Source organism: Anoplophora glabripennis, unplaced genomic scaffold, assembly GCF_000390285.2.
Source record: "Anoplophora glabripennis isolate ALB-LARVAE unplaced genomic scaffold, Agla_2.0 scaffold18, whole genome shotgun sequence".
Taxonomy (NCBI): domain Eukaryota; kingdom Metazoa; phylum Arthropoda; class Insecta; order Coleoptera; family Cerambycidae; genus Anoplophora; species Anoplophora glabripennis.
In genome coordinates this window covers 723,735-741,665 of record NW_019416221.1, presented here as the reverse complement: position 1 = coordinate 741,665, position 17,931 = coordinate 723,735, and the positions used below count along the sequence as shown (strand labels likewise).

Genomic DNA, 17,931 nt, shown 5'->3' with positions numbered 1-17,931 from the left:
TTCAATTAGGTAACTCACCGGTCAGGTAGTGGGTAGCCGTTGGGGTAGCACGATGTCTGGAAAGTGAAAACGTTAGTGGAATAGTGAGTTATGTGCAAAGGGCCGGTTTTGAAGGACTGTGTGAGAGATGTTTGTCAGGTGGTATTCTTCACTCTAGCTCAGATTTTCACTCTTCTTCTTCCCAGTTGTTTTTGTAGGTGACGGGAGATGATCGAGCAATGGTTCAATTACGTCTGGCAGTTGTTTTTTCGGTTCCTCTATCTGCCGACGACAACTGTAGAGGGGTGAGTTCTGAAAGTAGACGAAGTAATTGCCTCCCCAAGTGTACTGAATGCAATCGAATGGCAATTGCGGGTCTATTCTTCTATCTATTGGTTTTGTGTTCCATTCTGATCATAACCAATTCATATGTTCTACAGTTCGTCGCAACTGAAAAAATGTTGCAATATTTTAGTCCGTGTTTTGTTTTATTTAAACGTTAGAGGGATTCTAACGGGTAGAAGGACAATGCAATTAATCTGGTCACTTCAAAATCTGTGGAAGTAGTTATGGATTTCAGTATAGCTCAGGAAGAAAATTGTAGATAGGTACAAGAGTCATATTCACTCTGGAGATCAATCAAAGATGGTGCGAGGAATTCAGAAGGCAGAGGAAATAGATATCAGCTACATGGACAATCAAAAGTGAATATTGATTACGATTATATGATGAATATGATTGTTGTAGTTGATTGTTGATAGAAAGAAAACACAGTTAACCATAGATTATAGAGAATAGTGACTACAGGTGCCAATATCCCTCTGGACGGAAGAAAATAGCTGTAAAAATGTTGAAGGCATTGAGAAAAATGTCTGTCTAGAATACCAACAATCGTTTTTCAACTTAAATTTTCTACGGTTGTACCGACAAGTCATACTTGTAAATTAACATAACGTTATAGAATGTACTTTTAGTAGAAATATCTCTTATTCTTATTTTTCTCTTCTCTGTTGATCAACTCGAAAATCTGCTCTGGAAAAATATTTGTTTTACTTTTACGACCTTTAAACTAACACTATTAATTGCCTCCGATATTGCTTCGCACGTGCAAGACATAAATCTCACAAATTTTGCAATTAATGGTTAACATACGGTTCCTGGAAACGAGATTTCATTTCAGGAGTATATTAATTGGCTGTAAAGCTTCGCATGCTCCACAACTTCCTGTACTTATCGGTTAATTATCCGTAAAATTAATTTATTTCCGTTGTCTAGTAATCACTTTGCTTGCCAAGAAATCCGAGAAAGTGTTAGGGGGTACCATATGAGCGAAAAGGAAATTATTTAGGCAAAAACATAATAAAAGTGTGTGATCGTTATTTTACTAATTTGAACTTTAAAAATTAATAATAATTGTAATGACTGGTATCTCATATTTGTCAGAAGATTTAAAATATATCTGTATTTTCCTGCATACGTCTAGTGTCAGGCATCTATTGGCTATTCAAGTTTAAATGTTCAAAATATTTTGTCATTTGTCCACAAAAATGTATTGTTTACGCTTTTAATTACATTTTCTTTTCCTTTTTTGCAGCCATCATGTCAAATATTCGGTCGTTATTATCCTTATTTACTTCATGTGGGACAGATTCAAAAGGTATGGTCAATTCGTTGCCCTATACGCAAAACAATGTCATTTTCGTAGTCGTTTTAATAGTATCGTACTGTTGTGTTTGTCGTTACTGTTTTTAGAATACATCTGACGTTGTTTTGAGCAAAAACATACAAGAAATACGAGATTTACCATCGTGTGTACCGAATCAAATTAAAATTATGTACTGTTTTCGTTAGTGTGCTGATATTTATCGTTGTAGACTGTTTCTGTTCCGTGGGAAGTGTTTTGAAATATCACGGTACGTTGAGAAACTTTCTTTCCCTCATTTAGCATATTCTTTTTAACTTTTGACAACAGGAAGCTACAGCGACTTTAGTACTCACTGAAAATCGTTGTATCTCCCACAGTTTAAGTAAAAATAACGCGGTGTAAATATTTTGCGTGTACACGTTTCCAAGCCATGTTTTTTGATAAGTACAGACCGACATGCGACAGCTCAGGGAGAGTTGCGCGATAAAAAGATAGAACGCTATCGGCTAGAAAGAATAAGACTCAGGCGCGGTGACTTGGGACCTGCCTAGAGCTATGTCTACTGCGCATTAGTGGGCGGAGCTGACTCAGACGCAAACTTATTTATGTCAGGCACTTTTATTAGTATTTTTATCTATTTGCAAATGTAAAGAGCTTAGCTTATCTGAAAGAAACATCGAAATTCTCTTGCATGAAAATATCCTTTTCAAATTCATTTACGTCTCATGGCACATGACTTTCTCGACTTGCGTTAAAGAATCCCATCGGTAAACGTGTGATGTTAGAAGCCGAACCGATGGCGGCGATGTTTTATCTCGTAAAATTTACGCGTTAGAAACCAGTGCTTGGAACTCTGCCAATGGAGCAGCAACAGACGCTGGACATTTATTTTTCTTTAGAGACGTTGGAAAAAATCTATTTATAGATTAAGGGGAGTTGTATTTTCGCTATTTTTATTCATAATATTTTCGCGGTGTCAATGATCGAGATGGCGGCGATTGACAGTCGATTCACAAGTGATTTACCTGTTAAAAATACGGGTGACAAGACTGGGAAGTATTTTTTATTATGTAATCGAGGCGTTTCTATTAATCCTCATAAATATACAAAAAACGAACACTAAATTGTCACGTAACTAAAAAAACCTAATATGATTGTCACAATAGAAACAAGGACAACAAATTTATAGTCAAAAAATTAAAATTTTGATATTTTCGGTGACTTCTGATTGGTTTCATAGATTTGTAACTTGTTTTTTCCGGACTGTTAAGTTAAACTTCTTGTAATAATGTTCAAAACTAATTTTTGCGCCATCTATTTGCTTGTCCCTATGTTGTCTCTCCCAAGCAAAAATTATCGCGTTCCCGATAAACAGAGCCAAACGTTCGTAACGGTTTGTCATTTACGCTGTGTGCCGCTGCGGTTTGGCAGCCTACTCCGTTTTATAACTTTAAAAATACCCGGCGGGTATCTTGGATGCGTTTGTTATACAACGATATTTCTATGTCTCTTATTTTTATATATGTATTGCTGCAGCTGTGCGGTACATACCTTGGAAGCTATTGTTTTACTTTTTTTATTGAAACTTGAGCTGCGTTTTATTTTTAGAACTCACGCAGAAGTAATTTAGAATCTTAAAAAAAAGAGACATTTCTAATCAATATTTTCGAGGGGCAGAGCATTAGTACCCGTAAAATGCGTTTTCGGAACTGTAGTCGTGACTTTTTATTTCTTTTTTCCATACATTTCTCTTGCTATAATATTTTGTGTGACATGCTGCTTAACTCATAATACTTGAAGGAAAGTGGTGGATATTATTTTGCATTTAGTCTTCAAATCAGATAAACAGGCAGATAGGTCAGTTACAGCTAATAAAAACTTGGTATAAATGTTTTCTAACCTCAAAAAACAGGTCAATTAAGGTCATTCGCGCAAAATTGATCCGTGATCAGCGACCCAAAAAACCCCTGTGTACCAAATTTGGCGAGAATCTGTTATTTTTTGAAAATTTGTGATATCTGACCTTAATTGACCCGTTTTTTTTTTGAGGTTAGAAAAAGAACCATCAATTCTGACCGTGGATTCACGATCGTCTGGGTCTTACCAAAAATTTGTGATTTTCCTAGCACTTTTTCTTGAATTTTTACTATTTTTGACCTGTTTTTTGAGGTTAGGAAATTCCTGTGATGTGATAGCTTAATTCACACCGAATTCGTGATCAGGTGGCAAAAATACTACGGATAACATATGTCGCATGAAAAGTACAGATAAAAATGTTTTGAATTTGTTTTGTATTTATAATTAAGGCATATTCATTTAAAGAATTGAAGACTCTGTCTCTGAGATAAATCGTATTATCTTGACAATATATTGATAGGATCTTCTGTTGATATTCTGGCGATACAAATTCAGAAAAATATTACGAGTAAATTATTAAAACTGGAAGTTCTCCAACTTTCAGTGGGCAGAAGCAATTTACTTCTGACAGGCAATATATTCTTCAGCCTGACAAGTACAAAATATGAACTATGCCTTTTGAAACTTTACATTGTTTTTGGAAATTCGAGAGATATAAATATATTTATGGAAACAACATACAGCGTCTCACGTAAAAACTGAACTGCTCCATTGAAAAATTAATAAACTAGTTGAATTTTCTAGTATGTTCCCTTACTCCTTGTGCAGTTGTTATTTGTTGTATACAGGCATTTTCAAATCAACTGTATACATATCTGTAGAGCCTTTGTACACGTTTGAAGTAGGACTGTATATTTCCAGTTATTTACTTATGTGCACTGATATTTTACAGAAATCTTGATAAGGATAAAAAGGAACTGAAGGAGAAAGCTAAATTAGTTTCCAGAGAAACCACAAGGACTCCAACCAAAATGTCGGACATGCAAGTAGCGGTAGCTGACAAAAATGCCTTGGCTTTGAGCAAGGACGCAGAATTCGAATCGGAACTCACAGAAGAGACCACGCTCTCAGAGGTTGGTAGAAAGTTTTTACTAATTTTAGCAATCTGCTTATTTGTTTAAACAATATAAATCAATGACATTTCACCTATCTTTCAATAACGAGAGCGGCTAAGAACAACTAGTGTTCATTTACAAGTACTTGTGAAATTATTGGTGTGGGAGTTGGTTTTGAAAATATTTACGGGATACGAAATTCTAAATAATGAAACTGCTAAAAGATTTACGATTTTCTGGATATGTTTTATGTGTTTGAAGTTATGTATTAGATTCAATTAACTAACTCGTATCCCGATTGAAAGTAAGATGGAAAAATGGTTGGGCATTGAACTCATGTCATTGGCTTTCAGCGACTAAAACCACCCACCGAGTTCTATAAAATCAGTAATATTGGAAATACGTTTTTCTGGCGTCTTTCTCTCTGGAAAAAATTATACATATAGTTACACAGTAAGTAACAACACCACGAAAATATAGATCGTGTTACACAAATAACAATATTACTTGAATGAAACAAACATATAATGTTACTTGTTTACCGCAACGCTCATATCGAAAATCATCTGAACAACCGAACGGAGTTTATGAGGTAGATGCGAATAACAGGACACATATATTTACATGAATTATTTCACATTATATGCGTTAGGTATATTCCTGTAGTTTGGTTTCATAAGGCGAGTTTCTTAGACTATTTTCAAATTTATCTTTGTAGTAAACAAAACATCGCTCAAATTACAAACATTACCAAACAAAAATATACATGCCCCTTTTCCCGGTAACGCTTGCTAATTTTTGACTTTCCGCGACCATCTGGCAGTTGTAAATCTCACGCGGAACGTCTTTAACGACTCCATAAATCCGGAATATACAAACAAGACAACATGTATAACCCGGTTGACACTTTAACGCACCTTTTAATTGGCCCTTACCGCATTTGCCAAAGCAAGTGCTGCGGACATTTATAATATCGCTCGGAATAATTGCGAAAGTTGTCTGCCCAATTTCCAGGCGATTATTAACTGTCGAATACAGGGCCTGCAAATTCACCTGCGACGCTTTGCTAAACGAGAAAATTTTAGTTAGCAGACGCGGTTTCGGGGATACTTATCCCTCATCAGTTAGGCAACCAACATTGCACGATAGGTAGGCGGTCAACTAAGCATTTTCATGATTCAACTGTACTTTTTCAATAAAGGTATCAGCTCTATATAAAATCGTATTGGAATCATTCCAAATTGTTCATTTGACTGGGAATTTTAAGTTATTTATAAACAAAAACATGATATTTTTGAATTTAAAACAATTAGAGCAATTTATACGGTTTCTAGTAAAATACAGTTTCCACTACTCACTTTCTTTGGTCATCAAAATTTAGGAGAAACCCAGACGCGTATATTTTTTAAATACATGGAGGTGATATTGAAAAATTATCGGAATGAATGGAATGTATGAAACATGAACAAAGAGCACATGAAAAAGACGAAATTTAGAATAATAAGTACACTAAACAGTTTAAGAACAATAATTTGAAAAAAAAAAAAACTGCAGAAATAAGTTTCCATTTTTTTAATGAATACATTGAGTTAGGAATATTATACATTTTTTCCGCCTTTTTCAGTCTGATCAATATAAACTGAGCAATCAATATTAAAGGGGCAGAAAAATTTCCAAATTATTTTAGTGATTTTTAGGTTGCAATTTAAAAAAAAAATTTCTCATCATTTGAAATGTTCCATGTAAAATTGTAAAAAGAACGCAAAAAAATTTTAAAAAATTGTAAATTTTTTTAAAGTGAATTTCTCCTTAAACATCAATTAATGATTAAGATGAAACAAATTTTTATTATTTTGCTCACAATTTCGCTTTATGCACTCATCAAATGCCGAAAAAAAAAATTTTCAAAACTTAAATTTCAAAAAAAAATTTTTTTTTCAACATTTGAAATGTTCAATGTAAAATTGTAAAAAAGTATGCAAAAAAATTTTTAAAATATTTTAAAAATTTGATTTTTTCTATAGAATTGCTCCTTAAACATCAATTATTTTTTTGTGTTATTTTTCTCACAATTTCGCTTTAAATACTCGTCAAATACCAAAAAATTTTGTTTCTCAACATTTGAAATGTTCGAAGTATAACTGTAAAAAGAGAACGCAAAAAAATTTTTAAAAATTTTGAAAAATTATATATTTTTTTAAATTGAATTGCTCCTTAAACATCAATTAATGATTAAGATGAAACAAATTTTTTCATTTTTCTCATCAAATGTCGAAAAAAAATGTATTTCAAAACTTTTTTAAATTTCAAAAAGAATTTTTTTTCAACTTTTGAAATGTTTAATGTAAAATTGTAAAAATGAGGACGCAAAAAAAATTTTTTTAATTTTGAAAAATTTGATTTTCTGTTAAATTGAATTGCTCTAAACATTAATTAATGATTAAGACTAAAGAAATTTTTTTGTGTTATTTTTCTCACAATTTCGGTTTAAATACTCGTCAAATACCAAAAAAATATTCAAAATTTTGAAAAAAATTTGTCAAAACTTAAATTTCAAAAAATATTTTTTTTCCTCAATATTTGAAATGTTCAATGTAAATTTATAGAAAAGGGAACGAAAAATTTTTTTTTTAAATTATGGAAAATTTGATTTTTTTTTAAATTGAATTGCTCCTTAAATATTAATTATTTAAGAGAAACAAATTTTTTTGTGTTATTTTTCTCACAATTTCGCATTAAATACTCAAATCAATTACCGAAAAAATAATCCAAATTTTGAAAAAAAAATTCACATTTTTTTTAATTTCAAAAAATATATTTTTTTCCTCAATATTTTAAATCTTCAATATAAAATTGTAAAAAAGAACGCAAAAAATTTTTAATTATGAAAAATTTATTTTTTTTTAATTGAATTGTCCTTATACATCAATTAATGATTAAGATGAAACAAATTTTTTGTGTTATTTTCTCACAAGTTCGCTTTAAATACTCATCAAATACTGTAAAAATAATCACAATTTAAAAAAAAAAAATTCAAAACTAAATTTCAAAAAATAATTTTTTTCTCAACATTTTAATTTTTCAATTTGAAAGGTTCAATGTAAAATTCTAAAAATGGGAACGCAAAAAAAAATTTAAAAATATTTGAACTGATATTTTCAAAATTTAGTTTTTTTTCAAAATTTTGAATTTTTTTTTCGATCTGATGAGTGATTTAACGCGAAATTGTGAGAAATATAAAGAAAAAAATTTGTTTCATCTCTATCAGTAATTGATGTTTAAGGAGTAATAAAGCTGCACTTTTAATTTTTATAAAACTTATCCAGTTACGTAATTAACATATAAGTTAAATAGCAAAGGCCCTAGATGTGAGCCTTGAGGGACTCTAGATGTTACTAAAGAAAAATCGAATATCGACTGAGTCTATTTGAAAGATTTCTCGCCAAGTTTCATTCATATTACAGATCTTATATCTACAAATCTTTTTTCATTACCCTTTTTTTTTGTTATATGTTAAGCATTAAAATATGTTTCTAGAATAGTGGATGATAGGATTGAAATTAGGTTACTGTCCTATTGATAATTTTCTGAATTTGGGAAACAAAACGGCCTGCACGACGTCAGGACCTGAGCCCGCGTATGTTTCTAATACAATTATAAACTCTCCGTTTTCGTTTCCAGTTGCACAAGGATCTCGGCCACACGAAGATATCCGAAAAGTCCGCGTCCTTCGAGAGCAACGAGACCACCTCTCTGGTAGAAGAGAACAGGCAGAAGCAGACGGAAGCCTCCCGGACCGTCTCGCAATCCGAGAAGATGGAGGTGTCAGCCAACCGACAGGTAAAGACTTCCTCGTACGAAACGTCTCAAACCTATGAAGAAACAGAAGAGTACGAAGTCGAAGCATAATGTATCTCTTTACTTTTTTTTTAATAAGAAATTATCCATACGAGAATTTTATTAACAAAGTCCCCTTGCAGGATTATGGCGACATGTCCGACTTGTTCACCGGAAAAGAATATCTCATTTGACCAAATTTTTTGTCGAATTGAATTAGTGAAAAATTAAAGAGTTGTTAAGTAAAAGATTTGTTGTTTGGTCTAGCCTTGTGCAAAAGCTTTTATGGATAATTTCTCATGACGTAACTTTTCCTACTCCAAGTATTTCACTTAGCGGCTTTCTTAAGTTCTTGATAGGGTTTTTGGATGTTGTGGCATTTACTAAGTAAGGAATCTGTGAAAATGCAGAATGTGATAAGAAACGAAAAGACAGTGTAGGCGCCGTTTTATTTTTTGCACGATTTGCCTAAAGTTATATAGAACTGACGCTTCAGCAAGTTACCCGTACTCTATCGATTCTTGGAATGTTTATCCACTCGCTTTCTTTGTCCTTACTTATTGTACTATTACTTTATTCTCTCAATAAATATGTTTTAAGATTGTCTCTCGTTTATTTCAGAAAACTGAGCTTCAAAATGTTAATCCCGAGTTAGCTCTCGACAGGGCACAGTTCTATATAGCTTTTGTCAATGCACACCCACCCCCTTAACGTTTTGAAGCTTCAGTTATATATACACCGACAGTACACTTAAACTGCACACTAAACGCGTGTTCCGATTTAAGTGTACGCGATTTAGTGCACATAAAAGTGTTATTATGTCATTAAAAAGTTAAAAACGTCAACATTTCTGGTAGTGTACGCTTAATTTGGAACACCCATTATAACCACTTCATAAAGTGATGTCTTTTCTATAAGAACTCAGATAATACACTGGAAAAACTTTCAGCAATGCACAACACACCCTTCATGGTTTTCTACTGATTTTTTTCTAACAATCTTCCTTTTCCCTGTTGACACACCGTCTTCCTTTAATTCAATTATTTTGATTCTTTAAGAAAATTATATAAAACTGAAGAAAATTGGGATAGTATCGTACAAAATACCACACAAAAATGGCACAATATAAAAAAAATTATACGATTGATTCATAAATGTAATTATTTCCTTTCAACGGTTTGAAAATCATCCCAGGTCAATTTGTAGGAATTAGAGCAGTGATTTAAATTTAACACACAGGGTGTCTTAACTTAGCCGACTCAGAACTCGTGGTTAGTCGCCATTACAGCAAGAAGGAAACAACAAATAAAAAAATACATGATGTTACAAGTATTTGACTTAAAGTTTTGGTAAGTTTATCGCCTTAAGGGCTGTTACGTCATCGAAATTATTTTTCACATTGTTTCACGTGAAAGTCCTCTTTCTTCACAACAATTTGTGTCAAAAAAGTTTCTCGATATCTCTTCTCGTTCAAAAGATACAAAGTGATATGTGTTCCCTACCACAGGTTCGATCAAGTCTGTCACTGATTTTATCATTGATGCTGTGACAAATAAGATACTTCCGATGTTTTAGTCATTCCTAGCTTCCCCAAAAACACAGAATGTAGTAAATTTGCACAAAAATATTTAAGAGATGTTAGTAATGAGTGGAAACTTACATTGCACGTTTTTAGTCTTACCTTAGAATCTTTGGCCTGTTCTTATTGTTCTCGGGTTAGGCTCTGTGGGGGCGGACCTGCTATCGGAACCCCTAGGCCCGCTTTTATGTTCATTTTGGTTCTTGGTGTTGGTTCTAAGACCGCTACGGACGGAACCGCTCCTTAAATAATGATGGTCCTCTGAAACATTCCATAGCGAGTTTTGTAATTGGTAGCTTCCACTGTCGCATCTCTAGTGGTGTTCCTGCAAAAACTTCACCCCCGCAGAGACTAGCCCGAGAACAACAAGGCAAAATCATTCAATTTCGTTGTCATCACACTCTTAGAGCGATAAATCTATCAAGGTGAAATTTAAAGTCGAATATTTATAATACATGTCACGAAGATCCCCGACTGTGGTTTCCTATTTGCTCTTTTCGTTTTCTTGTAATGACCCCAGTTCTGGGTCGCCAGATATTGCTAATAGAATAAGTAAAAAGACGGATAGTTAATAGTTAAAATAATCACAGTAGGCCATACCAAAAGATGATGAATAAACATGATGTTGCTAGATTGCAAATAAAAATAACACAGCCACACAAAACAAAATTTGTATGTACTTTTCATGCGACATATGTTATCCGTAGTATTTTTGCCTCCTGATCACGAATTAAATACATACGTAATTGATTAAATTTTAAAAAACGAATTTTGTAAATCTGATCTCGGATTTGTGATCAGCGACCCCGAAAACTCCCTTATACCAAATTTGGCGCGAATGTATTATTTTTTGAAAATTTGGTCAGCCATCTTGGATCCGCCATCTTGAAATTTGCAAAGTTGACCTTGAATTCGTGATCAGCGACCCCAAAAACCTCCGCATACCAAATTTGGCGCGAATCTGTTATTTTTTGAAAATTCGTGATAACTGATAGTTTTTTTTGAGGTTAGAAAAAGAACCATCAATTCTGACTGTGGATTCACATTCTGGGAGGTCTTAACTATATAAATAAACGTTTGAATATAGAAAAAAATTGTATTTTTCCTAGCACTTTTTCGTGAATTTTTGCTATTTTGACCTGTTTTTTTGAGGTTAGGAAATCCCTGTGATGTGATAGCTCAATTCTGACATCGGATTCGTGATCAGGAGGCAAAAATACTACTGATAACAATGTCGCATGAAAAGTATAGACAACTTTATTTTTGTGTGGCTGTGTCTAATAAAATTTTTATTAAATCATAACAAGTTTAAAATTTGCAATTTTGAGCAAGTTTTAATTTCCAAATATGTATGTTAAAGTGGTATTTAAAGAAATAACTGTGATTCAACATAATATTTTGATCTGGGTTTAAAAATTAATCAAAAAACTTTTCTAGTGTGATACAGGCTTTACAGCACAAGTAAAACAGTAGTATGGCTTCTGTGAGTAATATTTATGAGTAGAGGATTAAGACAAAATAGTAAGTACTAAAAGTAGCTGTAATTATGTGCCTTTTGCAAATTATAGATTTATTGTCTCGCATAAATGTCATATATGCACATACAATTATTATTTTATCACAATCTCTGAAATAATAGCATGATTTGATTTAGTTTGGTCAGACATATGAATTCAAAATGACAAAAACAATTTTTGGAACATCATATTGAACAAATATGGAGTAAAATCAACTTTACTTAATTGTTCACAGTAAACATTGTATTTAAAAGCACTATTAAAGAAGGTTTCGTAATAACATCTCAAGTAAGTTTAATGTCTATTGCATGCGTCCTTATATTCTAGTAACACCTGTAACCCCTCCTTAAACTTAACTTGTACTTAGTTGGCCATAAATGCCAAAAATAACCATACTGCTTCTAACAGTAGAAACAACTTCTCAGCTAAGAATATATTAATTATTTCAAAGATACTATCAAAAATCGATGTAAGTAGAACTAATATATAACTGAAGCTTTCGAAATATTCAGTTAAACTAATACCTGAACCGCTCAACAGGATCCAGAACCGTCTCCGGCTACTAGCAGCACCGACACCACAATAACAAATTCCACAATTCCCTCAGCATATCAACCTCTCGAACCAATCAAATCATTTGAACCGCTCAAACCATTCGAACCCTTGAAACCATTTGAACCCCTGAAACCATTCGAACCACCTAAATCATTCGAACTGGCAAAACAGTTGGAGTCTTCCCAACACCCAGAACAATCATCTACTATAAGTACTACTAAAGAAGAAACATCAAAACCCCTTGAATCTCAAAACCAAACGTCTATCTCGGGATTACCTGCAGGGTACCAACCAATCCAACCACTATCACCACTAAAGTTTGATATACAACCTCTAAGTCAACCATCGGAGTCTACCTCGGTTCAAGAATCAATAGAACCCACAGGAAATGGCGGTGGAGGACTGCCTGCAGGGTATATACCAGTTAAGCCGTTGTCGCCTCTCAAACCGTTTGATCTCGAACCACCGCTAGACGTCAAGCTGACCAACGGCACCCAATCTTCTAAGATTAAAGAGGAGAGTATCAAGAATACCTTGAAGGAGATCATATCTGATCTGGATACGTTCGCAGAGAAAGACAAGGAACTGAAGGAGGCGACAGAGGATCAAGCCAATTGTCTTGGTGCAGGTAGTAAGGTTAGTAGCAAAATTGAAAGTAGTAAACATAAGCATAATTATAATAATGCCAAGCCGCTTCCATGTGTTGGAAAAGAATGCTTCTAAGTGTCATGTTACTGGGCAAAGAGTGACTGACAATTTCTCATTTCATTGCTTGATGTAACAACTCTGTGGCGATATGATGTGTGTATTTACGTAACTGTTGCAGCAAAGTCAATCGCGATCTAACGAGAGTTGGGTAGCTCGTTTGCCTTCATGTCTGCCCGTACCATCGTCATCACCTACATCAAAGCAACGTCCATTTTCTTTGCCACCAGACACGTTCAGTCAACTCAACTTTTCGCAGGTACACCAATTACGGCTTGATCAAATTTATCTTGTCCTACTATTCAGGTCTCCTATCTTCGTCACTCATACTGCAGGCTCCCTTCTTGGTCGGATCTCGTGGACAAGATTTGTTTGATCAAGTTGCACCACCATACTCGTATATGTCTTGATTTAATTATATTATTATTGTATCCTAAAAACTACTAATTACTATCCTGCAAGAAATACAGAATTGTTTTGGTACAACCCACCTGTTTATTTTTCTGACTAAGAAAAAATGTAATAAGAATCACCCTGTATAAGGAATAGTACCTAAATCAGATGGGTATGTTCTATAAATTGATTTCTTACAATTTTTTAGGTTTTGGAGGACATCAAAACTCGTGGAATTCAAAGTGTTCAGGTGAGTATTATGCAGTTAATTTTGTTTTGAAAAAATATATATTTGACGGCTAAACGAAGCAACTTTGGATGTAGCCAATGATTAAAAATTATTATTATATCGTCCCAAAAATCTGTAACAGTCCCGTGTATGCGCAATATTGGAACACCCTATCTATGGCAAAACTTAAGACGATGGAGATTATTAAAAATGATTCCTGTTAAAAAAATGTGAGTTGGGTGTCAAGAACACAGCTGTGCACGCATCTGGCGCTATTTTTAAATAAAAAATGTGTTTCAAAATTACGTCGACTTGGAGCAATAGCTCACAGTGACATTGAGCTGTATGAACTTGACACGATCGTAAAGGACGTTTTCAATAATAAGTTGAACGAACAGTGGTAGAGATATTCAATTAATGGATATTTCATTACTAAAAACCGGAAATGTTAGGTCAACTGCAATGTGGTACAGGACTGGCTCTTTTATGTTTTATTTTAGTAATCCCACTATTCACGTCATTGTACAATAACATGCACATGTCGCATCGATCAATTTATTCGATACCCTAATGCCTGCCCTGTCGGCCTGGCGTGCCGGTTAACAACCCATGTTTTTTGCTGGGGGACGTTGGCTGTGCATGTCATTGTCGTTTGTGCGTGTGTAAGTGAGTTTGGCGCATTGCTTGGTCGAGTGTATGGCACGTGTTTTTATGGCAGTCAGCAGCATTGTGTATCTTGAGCATAGAGCGGCACACGACCACAGATTTGGCCTATTTCTGCTGCTACAACGCGTATTACCGCTACTAGCATAATATAGACGACTATTGTTTATTTATTTGATTGTTGCCACAAAGCTTCCGATGTCTATTCATTACAAATTAGAAAAAAGATCTACTTTTTTAACATATTTTTAAATCTGTACCCATTCGTACATTTCAAGACGAATATACTTCTGGTATGTATCACAGTTGATTGTTGCCACCAAAACCAGCGAAATGTCATTGTAGGTGGCTCTGCCGAAAGCAAATAAAAATAACTCAAAGGTAAAACACGAAATCTATTTCAGGCTCTTGAAACATTAAGACGATGTTACGAAAAAAATGCGACTAAGCCAAATCTTACGTTATAAAAGTTTGCATTAAGAAGAGAAAAACCAAATACAGTTGTGTTTACCGCCAATCTGATAAATTACTTAAAATTCTATAACGAGACCGGTTGGTCCGCAGTGATCAAAGACGCGCGGCTTGATATCAAACCGTTTCACGCCCGGTGCAATCCCAATAACGTTTATCGCGGATAACCCATTACGATGTATTTGGATATGGTCCAGATATAAACCAAATCCGTTGTCTAACTCCCTAGCAACTTATTTCTGGACTTGTACTTTGTTATAGATTTTCAGTACAATTCGCCAGTCTTATCAAAGTTAGTTATGATCCCAAACAACATTAAATTTTTTCCATAACGTACAGCGCGTGGTGCAAGTGCATATTGGTTCTTTCGGTAGTGCGTACTGTGACTAAACTACTACTCTGTGATTCATGTAAGAGTACAAATAAGCTGTATACGCATTGGCAGAGGAATTCAGAAAGGAGTAAAAATCGAAATTATAAATAAGTGAGATATGTAGAGCGAACTATATTTATGTATGTGGCAAGCCGTAAAATCCTCATTTTGAGGGAAAACTAGGGAGGATAGGAACTAACCTAATTTCGGGAAAGACGTAGTATTACAAAAATATATGGCTTCGTAATTTTCTTCAATTTTACGTACCAAAACACGCATTAGTCTAAGAATTTTATTGCAAATCTGTATAATTGTTTGTATCCATTATTATTTAATATAAAGATCGCAGTGGTTGTCTACGGTCTATTTTTATTGCTACTAACGTCATGATGTAGTGTTTGATTCTGGGGATGTCACCAGACTATTAATAAAGCATATGTTTACCGCCATAACTAACGCGGTGTAGCTATGCTTTATGTAGGTTGATATCATACGTCATTTGTATACAGGCTTGTTTGGGTCAGTTGTATACATCGCTCCCATTAACCTGAATATCGAGCACGTTTTAAAAATATTTGTAAAGGGTTAGTTTCATTCTGATATCAAAAAATAACTAAGTACTTTTTAGTTATTCACCATTTTTAAGGTGCATCAACAAGGAATTGTATTGGGGCAAAAAGTACAGGTAGAATATAACCAAGAACGTAACTTTTTTTTAGGGTAAAAGAATACTGTCTTTTACAAATTTCTGTCTTTACAGAAAATTTTCAGATAAAAATGTCGATATGTTTAAAATAAAAAAATGAATAAAATAAAGTTCTATCAAAAAAGTATCCGAAATTTGTCAATAAAACACAATTATATTCAATTAATCATAAAAATAGGCTCCGTTCGAAGCAATACACTTTTTCCGACGAACAACCCAGTCGTCAAGACTATTTTTTAACGTATATGCCGATATAGACTTCAACTTCTTCAGCAATGTTTGTTTTATGGCTTTTATCGACTCGAAACATATTCCACGAAGTAGTAACTTAAGTTTGGGAAAGAGGAAAAAGTCATCAGAGGTCATACCCGGTGAATGCAGCTCGATGACATTTGTTGAGTTTTTGGTCAAACATTCAGTCGCAATTATCGTTTTGTGCGATGGTGTATTATCGGGGTGCAAAATCCTTACATAAATCTAGTCTTTTAAGCACGATACTCTTCCTCAAACTTCAAACTCCTTATAACGACCAGATAATATTCTTTGTTGGCTGTTTTTCCTTTCTCCATCCGGAGGGAATTCTATGTGGACAACTCCACGATAGTCATAGAAAACAGTCAACATGACTTTGATTTTTGATCGACTTTGCCGTGGTTTTTTTGGTTTCAACTCACTAGAAAAGCGTCATTCGTCGTCTCGTTTTCATGTCAAATAAATTTAAATCTCGTTTTGACAGAACGTACTTACAAACAGTCCATGTCCTCATCCTTTCATATTTATTCAGTATTTAGTATTTAGTTTAAATTGTTTCAATTTCACTTATTTGCATATCTTTCTGTTCTGTTTTGTGATACCACTTGAATTTCTTTTATATCCCGTCTTTACTATGGCTTAAGTTAATAATATTTTTGTTTCACAGTATGTACTGTCTATTCCAGTAACAGTCCTATGACATTTAAATTTGCACATCTACTAATTTCTACAGGGTGTCCCGAAATTAATGAGACACAGAACAAGGGTAGATTCCTTACATCAAAATAATGCGATTAAGCCAAACTTACCTTGGTCCATTTGTGGCTAATAAAAAAGTTACAGGGCGATAAATTTCAAATTTTGAATTCGAAATTCTTAAAATTCTTAGTAAGTTTTCAAAGGATTCTTTTGAAAATTTGGATGAGGGGGTTTTCTGGGACGAGAAAAACGAATCCGTACTTAGTTTTGCTGTAAACGCTAGAAGGCGCTACGAAATGTACTCTTGGTTGATAAAAACTGGTTATAACTTTTTTATCAGTGTGTGTACGAAAGTTTTAATAGAAAAATATTGTTCTCCTATCTATTTTTCACAAATAAGGGATACTTGTTTTATGTCGATAAATTTAACCGTTTTCGATTTATTTATTGTTTTTCTATTGGATGCAATAAAATAAAAGTTTGTAGTTACTTAAGTAAAAAACTAAAGATTATTTTTAATAATAATTTAATTACATTCAGGTGGCTACATTAAATTCTCAATATGACCCCCGTTTACATTAATACACAATCTTATTCGTTTGTTAAATGATTGTCTATTATTAAATACACACATTTTTTCTATTAATATTGTTTAAATATATCCACCAGAGGCGCTGCTGTCGACTATATGCAACATATTACTCCAAAGAATTTTTCACCCTGTATGAAAATACATATCTTATTTACATTTTCAGACGTAACAACTAAAAACAAACATTTTTTTCTCTTACATTTTTTCGATAAACGCGATAATTTTTTTTAGATAATTTACGAAAAACAAATCAATGGTTACAGTAACAAACACATCAACACACCATTCTGTAATAGCAAAAAAAACGGCTTTCTCGTAAAGTAATTTTAATAAATTTATTTAGGAGTATTCTTTATGTAACAAATAAAATTATTTTAAGTGTTTAATTTAAGTAATAATATCTAATTTAATACTACCTACTGTAATCTCGAATGTAATAACTACAACATAACGTTATTTAAAGTAAAAATTGTATAAAGAATATTTTGAAAGTAGTTCCCACTTTCGAAAAACACCCTGTATATTAATGAATGCGGTCGCTATATCTAGCGGATCAATGGATATTACGCTTGCAATTTTCAACTTGGCAAGTGACAATAAGTTGTAAATAGCGATTACACAATCGCCTAATTTTAAAACTAAGATTCGATTTAATCCCCCGATCAGTTGTAGTGTAGTGGACAATGAGGACAATAACCCTGCTAGAATCCATGACGGAATGTTAAAAAAATACCTTCCTTATTTAGAATATTAAATTATACTTA

General features: G+C 33.5%; 1 protein-coding gene across 1 annotated transcript in view; it reads left to right on the top strand.

The window, feature by feature from the left end:
* LOC108908289 overlaps window positions 1-17,931 on the top strand; it is a 33,148-nt gene continuing 15,217 nt past the window's right edge. Inside the window, exons 1-7 of the mRNA XM_018712294.2 lie at window positions 1-141; window positions 186-284; window positions 4,434-4,614; window positions 8,278-8,436; window positions 12,070-12,720; window positions 12,911-13,048; window positions 13,391-13,432. Coding sequence (XP_018567810.1) covers window positions 208-284; window positions 4,434-4,614; window positions 8,278-8,436; window positions 12,070-12,720; window positions 12,911-13,048; window positions 13,391-13,432 — 1,248 coding nt within the window. The 5' untranslated portion in view covers window positions 1-141; window positions 186-207. The remainder of the gene's footprint in view (window positions 142-185; window positions 285-4,433; window positions 4,615-8,277; window positions 8,437-12,069; window positions 12,721-12,910; window positions 13,049-13,390; window positions 13,433-17,931) is intronic.